General features: G+C 42.0%; 1 protein-coding gene across 1 annotated transcript in view; it reads right to left on the reverse strand.

The window, feature by feature from the left end:
* Window positions 1–10,843, reverse strand: part of SPTA1 (spectrin alpha, erythrocytic 1) — a 78,040-nt gene that overhangs the window by 58,510 nt on the left and 8,687 nt on the right. Inside the window, exons 8-16 of the mRNA XM_025860726.2 lie at window positions 9,686–9,840; window positions 8,575–8,710; window positions 8,367–8,468; window positions 6,749–6,886; window positions 6,005–6,115; window positions 4,422–4,499; window positions 4,120–4,275; window positions 1,659–1,863; window positions 89–270 (exon numbers count right to left, since the gene is read on the reverse strand). Of these exons, the coding sequence (XP_025716511.1) occupies window positions 89–270; window positions 1,659–1,863; window positions 4,120–4,275; window positions 4,422–4,499; window positions 6,005–6,115; window positions 6,749–6,886; window positions 8,367–8,468; window positions 8,575–8,710; window positions 9,686–9,840 (1,263 nt within the window). The remainder of the gene's footprint in view (window positions 1–88; window positions 271–1,658; window positions 1,864–4,119; window positions 4,276–4,421; window positions 4,500–6,004; window positions 6,116–6,748; window positions 6,887–8,366; window positions 8,469–8,574; window positions 8,711–9,685; window positions 9,841–10,843) is intronic.

Genomic DNA, 10,843 nt, shown 5'->3' on the forward strand with positions numbered 1-10,843 from the left:
TCTCTCTTTCAATAGTTACTTATTACGAGTGTGTTCAGGGCATGTACGGGCGCTCTGGTCTACCATCGCCAGAGAACTGGCAACCGACCTGATGAGTGCCCACAGCAGACTCCAGCAAGCCATGTTTCCTGAGTAGGTTCTGTACATCGGCCAGGCCTTTCCCGTAGTCCTCAGAGGCCACCTGCTGCTCCACGTCCCCCAGCCAGCGCTCCAAGTCTTCTGCGGTGTTCTTGAACTGCAGCTCCTGGTTAGCTTCATACAACTGGTTCCCTGGAATAAGGCATTAGGGATGCGACAGATACCATGACTCTTTCTTACTGCATAGTAAAATACCTTCCATCAAACTTAAGGAGAAATATAATATTTTGATATCCTAATGAGAAAAAAATATCCATCTCACATGTGATTATACAAAAAAAATCACCTTAAACTTGTGGAATTTGGATGGTATTTGTTTTTAAATATAGTAGCTTTCAGTCTCAAAACGAAGATAAACAATCAGTTTATTCCCTGCTGAGGAAGTACAGTCCTGTTGTATTAGAGCCTAACCATCCTGGATATTTTCATATGTCATGTGCTACTCTCTATCGAGACCTCCTTTTCAAAGGGGTTCAAGCCCAAACTCTGCATTTCCCAAGAGAAGTATAAAATTGGGACTTGTTTCTTTTGGAAATTTTGAACTTTTTATAAATGTCTTTCTCAGAGTTTTGCCAGCCCTTCCTGGTACCTTTCCTTCAACACGAGCCATGCCTCACAATTGTCTCTTCCAGAAAATGCCTTGGTTATCCACACCATTCTCAGCTAAATTCTTTATTGTTTGACCTTACAAAAATTATTTGCACTATTTCTGCAAAGCAATTGTTATATCTCCTGATGGTGGGAATAGCAGTAACATCTTACTGTTACTGTAAAGTCGGATTTTTTTTCCCCTAAACCCCAAATTAGGACGATATCTAAAAGAATCAGCATGGTATATCTCTTCTATAACCAGAGCAGGTGTCTATAGATGGAGTCTGTGTCTCACAGGGAGAATATTGACAGGAAAACCTCATTATCTGTGTTAATTACCACAACTGACTGATTTTCTAGAGAGGTGAAGTTAAATGTAAGTAGAGATTATTCAAGCAGACATGTGGGAATTTTTTAAAGAGCTTACAGCAGGGCCTGAACACTTTCAGATAGGTGAAAAAAGGCAAGTCATCAAATCCCATTTATAAGACTAGAATATTGTAGGAACATCACATGTGGTGCTGACAATCTTTTAATGTCTACTAAATAACCTGGGTCATAATATCTTGTCTCATCTATAGAACCCAAGTAGGTAAAACCTAATTTAAGGACAACAGTTTCAGGTACCTAGCCAATACCGGATTCATGGCTCTGGAATATTTTATTCAGGAGAAAGAAAAAAAAGTGGGAGCAAAGTGAAGAAAACAAAAGTAATTTCACTTAAACCTACATGCATGAAGAAAACATAAAGTTGTATGCATATCATGTGGTAAACTTAGGTTGAGTTATAAAAACTCTGTTCAATACAGGAAGAAATGAGTGGCATCCCTTCTCATGGCAGTCACCAGGCAAATTCAAGGTGGTAGAGATTAAAATGGTAGGTCTCAGAACTGAGGAGGTAGCCTTCCACCGAAACCTCTGCTTCTCACCTCTCTGCTCTGTAGCCGCCAACAACTCCTTCCAGAGGCTGACAACCTCACCCACACGATCAGCCACCTTGTCCGAGGCATAGTGATCAGCCTCAATCATCTCCTGGCCGGTTTTCTCTAGTGTATTGAGCAGGCGTTGATAATCTTCCAATTCATTTTTAAACTCTTCCTGCTTTTGAACCCGGCTCTTCAAGTTCTGTATATCCTAAGTCCAAAAAATAAAGGAAACTTATCTGAAGAATGGGGAGCAGAAATTTTGAGGATAGGGGTTACTTCTCACTATAAATACAACTGCATTAGGGAGAGGAAACAGGGGAACTGTCCCAGTCCAAGTACTGAAGCACAGAATGTGAGGAAACTCGTGTGGCCAATCCCTCCTTCTAGCCACACTGCACACATGGCTAATTGAATCTTGCGTATAATTCTAAAGAGCCTAGATATCTCCTGAAGATAATTTTGAATATGGTGCCACATGCAAGAATTAACAATCAATCAAACATTATCAGCAATAGCCAAACTATGGAGATAGCCCAAATGTCCATCGATTGATGAACGGATAAAGATGTGGCATATGTAAGTATATTATATATATATATATAAATATATAAATACATTATATATAACATATATAAATATATATTTATGATAGAATGTTACTCAGCCATCAAAAAGAATGAAATTGTGCCATTTGCAATGACATGGATTGATCTAGAGTGTATTATGCTAAGAGAAATAAGTCAGTCAGAGAAAGACAAATACCATATGATCTCACTCATATGTAGAATTTAAGAAACAAAACAGATGGACATAAAAGAAGGGGGGAAAAAAGAGGGAAGCAAACCATAAGAGACCCTTACTGATAGAGAACACACTGAGGGATGATGGAGGGACGTGGACAGGGAGATGGGCTAGAGGGGTGATGGGTGTTAAAGAGGGCACTTGTTGTGATGAGCCCTGGGTGTTGTATGTAAGTGATGAATCACTGCATTCTACTCCTGAAACCAGTTTTACCATATATGTTAACTAACTAGAATTTAAATAAAAATGAAATAGAAAGGAAAAAAATAACAATCAGAGAGCTATCATGAAAGGTGAAAAATTTTTCCCATTTTCATCCTGATGCATGATTTCCTCTTCTGGAGAAGATCTGTACGCCTTCTGTACCCTGGAACCACACCTCCTCCCAAGAACACAAGCACGTATTTCCAAGTTTCGCAAAATGAAATGTACAGATAAGATGCTCATAGTTCTATAAATATATATAAATATATAGGAACAAAAGGATCAAGGTATACATTTAACACTAAATGATGTTTAGAAAAGTAAACACTGTGAATAAGTATTGGCCTAGAAATTAAGAGACTAATTCTAGCCTCGACCGTAAATGTGAAATTGTGTGAGTGTATATCGGTGGGTATAACGTATCTCCCAATTCACATAACACTTGTGAGTGAAAAATACATCTGTTACACAACCCCAAGGTAGAGAAATCTATGGCTTAAAGAGAAATCCAGAATTTCAATGAATCGTGGATCACTACATCAGAAATAATGATGTATTGTCTGGTAACGAACATATTATTATTTTATAATAAAATAAAATTTAAAAAAATAATTTCCCCAAGTCACATAAATAAGACAGAACTACGAGACTTCAAGCCCAGGTTCACCTTCTCCAGAATTCATGCTTCAAATGCTTACGTTAAACTGCCTTCTAAATAAATGGATAACTTTGGGCAAGTCACTTTATAATTCAAATCCTTGGTTTCCTCATCAATAAAAAGTAAGGGGTTGTTTCCTTCTGGCTACAAAACCATGTAATTCTGCATTATGCCATACCTCGAGGTTACCTTTAGGTTCCTAGTAGCTTTTAGTAAATTTGAACGTACACCGGGATCAGACACAATATTTTCCTATTATAAGGGTGCAGAGGGAAGCAGCAGAGTTGGTGGAGGGACAAGAAGCAGCTAAATAAGTAGCAGTCCCTGCCTTCGCCCATTCTGTTATGGAACATTAGAAGTTGTGCTGGAGAGGGGCGCCTGGATGGGGTCAATCAATTAATAAGAGTCTGCCTTCGATTTAGGTCATGATCTCAGGATCCTAGGATGGAGCCCCCCAGTCGGGCTCCCTGCTCAATGGGGAGTCTGCTTCTCCCTCTCCTGCTGCCCTCCCTCTTCTCTCTCTCTCTCTTTCAAATAAATAAATAAATTCTTAATAAAAAAAAAGAAGAAAAGAAAAGAAAAGAAGTTGTGCTGGAGAAAAGAAGTGAGAGGCAGTGGGACACAGGAAATCCAGAAACCAGATTCTTGGCTTTTAACAAAGTATTTGCCTTGGGGGACTCATGACCCTTCTCTGTAAAGGAGGCTTGCCTGCTGAACACTAGCCTCTTTTCAGCTCTAAGACTCTAGTCTCATGAAACTAAGTCCTGATGAGTATGCCCAGGGTCTGAAAACCCTGCTTACCTTGTAATCTTCATCATCTGCCAACTTTTTCTTCTTGTTGATCCAATTCTTTAGGTCATCTGAGTCCTCATACAGTTTCTGCAGAAGCCATGAATCCTCCAGGAGTTTGCGCCGGGTGGCTGCCCTCTTACGTAGGGCATCCCGCCGGGCCAAGAGCTACAAAAACGAAGATGAAACTCATGGTCAGCAAAGCCAAATATGGACACATGAGATTCTCTGTCCAGCTTGGTCCCTGAGCCCCAACAGCTCCCCAGACCCCAGGGCACGGGCAGGCAGATACACGTCTGGGGACTCGGACATACGCTATCCCGAAGAGCAGCAATGTTCTCGGAGTCATAATGATCACTGTCAATCAGCTTCTTTGCGTTATTGTCTACGGTCTGAAAAACAGAAACGATAAAAACCGGAGTGGTTTCTTTCAGTGGCTCCTGAGCAAGTGGTCACTGTCTGGCTAGCTGTTTAAAGAGGAAGCGTGGCAATGTGGGAAGAGAACAACTCTCAGGATCAGAGATCTGATTTCTATTACAAATTCTGTTTCAAAATGTATATTTGACAAGTTAATTACCCTCTTTTATGCCATAATATTTTTAATATCTAGGTTATAGTACATGAATTTTGATGTCACTTGAAAGTGGATATTTGATCTATTCTTAATTTTTTAAAGATTGTATTTATTTATTAGAGAGAGTGAGAGTGAGCATGTGCTCAAGTGGGGGGAGGGGGGGAGGGGGAGGGAGAGGCAGAGAATCCCAAGCCGACTCCACGCTGAGTGCAGAGCCCTACTCGGGGCTTGATCTCATGACCAGGAGATCATGACATGAGCTGAAACCAAGAGTCAAAAGCTTAACAACTGAGGCACCCAGGCACCTTATTCTTAAATTTTCAAGAGGAAGCATTGTGGATAGAGTTATGTCCAGTGGCCAGCCTCCCTCTCTCCCTCCCTCCCTCCCTCCCTTTCTTGCCCTATTATATATATAGAGAGATATATTTATATTTATATCTACATCTATATCTCTAGCCTCATAGGAAGAAGGGTCAGAAATTTTTACTTATATTCATTCATGAACTCCTCAAATTGTTAGAACTCAGGATAGATTAAGTGATTGAGAGTGGGAAAATAATCTAAAATGCATGATAGCATTTTATAAACAATAACCTATTTTATACTGTTAGCTTTTACCAATGAAAATCAATAGAGCAAGCATATGGATGGATAAGGGACCATATTAATTTCCATATTAACAGATAGGACTTGGAATTCTATTGTTATGGTTGTTGCTGCTGCCAGTGGTGTAGTATGTGTGAGTTAAAACCCAGCACCAGCCTAGGGGACAGCCCAAGGTATACAGCACATTGAGCCAATCAAATCCTTCCACACTTGTCTGAACCCTGCTTATACATTGACCAGTTTCTGGGACATTGTAGTGTAGGGTTCACAGGAAAACTGTGGTTGCATTAGATGAAAAACATAAAGCTGAAGATATACAGGAAAGGAACAGATGTTGTTTAGACATCTAGATTTTACTAGAGAAAACTAAATGGAGACATTACTGGAGAGGAAAAAACCAAAAAAGTAAACAACACATTTCGAACTTCCAAGTAATGATTCTGTATCAGATACAGATCCAATAACATTTACTTACAATGCAGAAAAAAATAAGATAATCATGCACTTTATTGGAAACTGTAAATAGCTAAAAATCTTTACAAACTTTCTAAGTGTGCTTTTTGATGATAAAAATGGGTATGATTACTTTTCTGGATGTTTTGAAAAGAACCCTCATCTTATGTCAGAGTGACCAGTGGTTCTCTCTAAGGACGGGCGTTGTGTGAGGTGACACAAACACACATGGAGCCGGTGCCCACACCAGAGCCCACATCTCACTGTGATCTTCTCTTCCTGGGCGGTGAAGGCCTCCTCAAAGTCATCATGCTTCTGAAGAAGGGCTTCCACGCTGCGCAGGGAGTTCCCCAAGTCTTCGTTCTCCAGGAAGTCCTGTGGAAGACAGACACATCTCAGCTCTTCCTTGTCAGTGAGAAATACTGCTTTTGGAATGTCTCTGAGGCAAGGACTAAGGATAGAGAGGAGACACTGAGAGAGCAAGGAGGGACTGGCATATGGTGGTAGAGTGCGCAGGGACCAACCGCGAAGAGCAGAAACTTGAGACTCCTCCCCAATCCTCTCACACAACTTTATCACTTTTGTCTCTGGTTCTGTCCACACAGAATCATCCTGGCCAATCCAGGCTCCATTCTGACCTCCCAATGCTGCCTCAAGAGGACCACTCACCTCCTCTGGGAAATTTCTGGTTAGCCTTGCCTGACTTGTCACAACTTTCTATTCCTGACCCCCTTAGCAATGTGATTGATATTCATCTGGCCTTATGTTCAGTGGAGGTTAATTCTTCTCTGCTGTATATTTGTGTATATTCTTCTAGGCATCTGTCCATAAGGGAATTGTAAGAGCCTCAGAAAGGGCCAATCTCATCTTCTCTTTGTAGATCACCCTCCACTTCCTAAGACAACCTCTAGCCCACAGAAGTAGTTGTAAGGGTACCAATGGTAGTCATGTGATAAATGAGGGGTGGGAGAAATGGCTTCTGGACCCTTGCTGAGCCCCTCCTGTTACCTCTTGTCTGCTCATCCAGCTGTCCACTTGCTCACTGTCACGATAGAAGAGGTGCAAGTACATGCACTGCAGGTACTGAAGCTGCCGCTGGTCCCACAGCCCCAGCAGGGCCGCCCAGTCATTGGCAAGTATTGTCATCTTTGGAAAGGAAGAGACAAGGTGAGCATCTAATAAATGCAAGGCCTTTGGAAGGATGCACAAATGAATAAGAAGCAGGCTTCTCTGAGGACTTCAAGGTCTGAGTGAGTAACATGTATCATATTATTATGAGATAAAGTGGGGCTGAATGTGTATCAGAATTTCACATGCTGTAGTAGAAAATGGGATAAATGCATCGCAGAGGTACAACAACACACTTATGATGTATAAATGAAGAAGAGAAGAAGAATTCTGGTGGGAAGACACAGAGAGTAGAAGTGTGGAAAGTATCGTACCAAACAGAGATTTAAAGGGCGGAGAGGAGGGCCAGGATTCCAGGAGGGGCAGACTACGAGCACACAATTCCTTCACATACTTGTTAGATTATACAAAGTGCTCCAGAGAAAAGTGCAGTGTCTAAAAAAGGTGGACACTTGATGAAATTGACGTTTATAGAGCACTTAAATGATCAGACTGAGAAGTTCGCATTCTCTTCTGAAAGCAAATAGGAACCACTAAGGAAAGGGAAGGGTGACATTCTCAAAACCGTAAGAGCCTTTGTTCCTGCTCACACAACCGCCCAAGGCACTCCAGCTTATTAACACCCCTGCGGTGTTAAAGCCATCAAAAAGGCAGCACAGATTCTCAGAATCCCAGGAATATAGGTATGTGGGCAAGGATTTAGGTTTCCTTGGGCAGGAGATTGTTAAAAATAAAAATCTTATTATATTTTTCCCATAGAGTTCTGGGTGAATTCAAAATATGGCCATCTAAGCCTCCTCCATCTACCGTCTCTAGAGGCTGGGCTTGGAATCTAACGAGATGCAAAAAGCCTACAAATCTTTTTTTTTAATGATCATCCCAAGGAGTTCCTGTGACTCTGTGACTGAAGTAAAACCTCTAAGGGATGATGGGGTTGAGGTGAGTCTTTTTGATCCAGGAGATTAGGATGAAGGCAAACCTGATCAGTCAGTGGGATTCCGACTGTTTAAAGCTTTCCTATTATTTAACGTAGATTTGAGAAACACCGATATAGGAAAATCAGTGTGATTTGAGGTTGTGTAGGAGAGAACAAAGCTAGCCATGTGCCAGGCATCATAGGGAATGCAAAGAGGAATAGGTGCAGTCCTCAAAGCATTCACAATCTAGAGGTGGGCATGGAAGAGTGATAGAACAGAGCATGTATGATAAAGCACAATGGTATGGAGGTTTCAAATTAGATAGAAGGCAGGTTGATGAAATCAGATGGGTTCAGGAAGTGGAGGCTCAGGGGTGAGCAAGCACACATCACATCCTGCGAACCGCAGATAGCTCGACTTAGCTAAAGCAATATGTGAAGGAAGGTTGCAAAATATGAAAATTGGGTTAATATTAAGACGTCCATAGGACTTCTCGTCCTATTCAGAGATTATTATATTATTATGGGATTAAGTGGGGCTAAATATGTACCCAAATTTCACACATTGTTAAACTGGATTACCTTCTCCCGAACTTCATCAGAGGCTTCATGACTAGCATCCAGCAGAGCCTGACCAGTTTCATCAGCAGACTGGAATCGCTCATCGTAAGAGTCAATCTCGTGCTATGGCCACAAGGCAAAATGTCTTAAAATGCAGCAGGAAAACTTCTGGCACTCTTGGCCCCTCCCTCTTCCTCCCTCGGGGGGCAGGGGGGCTCTTCCTGTCTACCTTGTGTTGTCGATGCCGGTCCAGCAAGGCCTCCCCGCTAGCTACATCTGTGGGCAGCTCATCAGCGCTGATCAGAGCGGTCTTCTCCTTCATCCAGCCTGATAGCTCCTCATAGTCAGATAAGAACCTCTGGTACCTGCAGGGAAGGGAAGGTAAAGGACAGGAAGGAGAAACCAGGTGTAAGTGGACTTTGAGCCAAGAGTTAGGGTTGGGTTGAGGTAAGACGTGCAATGTTCTCCTCACCCTAATTCTACCCCTTCCATCCCCCTGATGGGTTTCCGGTTCCTTTAGTGGGGCAGGTTGGGCAGATTGTCCTTGACTCCAGGCTGCTGCCTCTTGGGATGGATGTGTCATTGTGTGATGAGGCACCTGGGCAGTGCTTCTCCAACATCACAAGGTCACACCACCCCAGAGGCACTTGAAGTGGAGCAAAGTACTGCCAACGAGGCCAGTAAATAAGACATGGCAGATAAATAACAGGGGAGCACCTGGCAGGAAAGGGGACCAGAGTTAAGGTTAGGAGCCCTCGTGCGCCTAAGTCACACTTAACTCTATTGCTAAAAACAAAACCACTGAAACAGTTACCTATTCAAATAATTAAATGCTCACCAGTTAACTTGGAATTGTAAAAGTAAGATAAACACGGCTTTCTGGTGTTTTAATGACCAGCTATAAACACTAACTACTGAAATGATCCCCAGTTTTTTGGCAAGCTAACCCACATTCAGGAAATAATTCTAGATTTAATTTTACACCCTTCAGCTTGGAAATTTATTTCAGTTCCTAAGCTAGGGCCAGGGATTTTGACGTTTCTTCAGCTGCTTTTCCAGGTACTTGGGCCGCTTGATAGCATTCTACAACTTTCTAAGTAGAGGAAGACCGCTGGGGGGCGGTGCGGGGGGGGGGCGGTGAGGGGGGAGGTATCACGCTGGGTGGTAAGTCAGTCCAAAGAGAACTTCCCTTAACAAATAAAGCTTCTTTTGCCTCTACCACCGAGTAGGCAGGAGGGCTGAGTCCCTCATTATTTGATTCTTTTCACTCTTAATTTCTGCTTTTGATGTTATATCCCAATCCTGTAGAGATAGAGCAACAGAGGGGAAGGATTTCCCACCCACAAGAAGCCTCCAGCTTTGCATATCTGTTGGTAGCCAAGGCTCGAATGTGCTTCCAGTTGGAGACCAGATCCTCTTTCATCTGTTGGATCTGAGGTGCCTCTGGAGGATGGGAAAGCTTCAGCTTGTCCGCTTTGGCACATAACTCCTTCACCTTTGGGATGAAAAAGAAATCTAGTGGGAAATCCAAGCACTCTGATTCATCCTGACAAAGTTTTATGGGAGAGATCTGACAAAACAACCATACGAATACTGATAACTTAACATACTTACATGGATAATTTTATATTAACATACTATATCAGCAATAATAATTTACTGACCACTTTTGTCTCTTATTGAGTGCTTACTGCTCAGCACTTCACATGCACTTACTTGTTTTATCGTCTTTTTAAAATAATACTCAGAGGTAGAAACTATTCTTATTTCCCCCTTTATGTGAAAACTGAGAGGTAGAGTATTTTATTTGCTCAAGGTCATTTAGCTACTAAGTGTCAGAAGCAAGGTTTAGACCTCAGACTGTCCTTCACCATCCTCTATACTGTTTCCATAAATACTGTTGTGGGAATCAAAGAGACACTTTTGCTCAGGAGAATGTCTGCCAAGAATTCCAGCAATGCCAGACCATTCTGAGAACAATTCCTAAGGAGCAAGGCCACTGAGGCAAAAAAATGTAGATATGGGTGACTTTCCACATGTTACCATTTGTGCTTTCATTATATCTGACTATAACCAGGTGTTGTCTAGGATTTAAAATTTCATTATCCTTATTCATCAAATTATGGGATTTTATTTTTCATTATTAGGTGAAAAAATACAAAATACAAAAATGGAGCAAGAATGAAGGAAGTACAATAATGGGATAGTTTTCAGAAACTGGATCCAGGGACAAAGCTATGGTCAGGGGGCAGCACGTGGGGACCTTCAGTGGGCTGACTCCACTGTACACACTCTGGAGGAGTTGGCTGAGGTTATGGGTGATGTTGTAAGGGGAGGAAGCAAGGATGGGAGCCGGTCAGGAGTAGGGGCTTGCTCCAAGTTCAAACATGCCTATGTCTACTCCTCTAAGGGTAGGGACTGGGGTCTTCCAGCTTTCAGAAGAGAACCCAAAAGTGGATGTAGTAACATGCTCCAGGTGTTTCTGAGATTATTTGGAA

Source organism: Callorhinus ursinus, unplaced genomic scaffold (genome assembly GCF_003265705.2).
Source record: "Callorhinus ursinus isolate GAN/ISIS: 27379988/994484 unplaced genomic scaffold, GSC_fseal_2.0 scaffold88, whole genome shotgun sequence".
Lineage (NCBI taxonomy): Eukaryota > Metazoa > Chordata > Mammalia > Carnivora > Otariidae > Callorhinus > Callorhinus ursinus.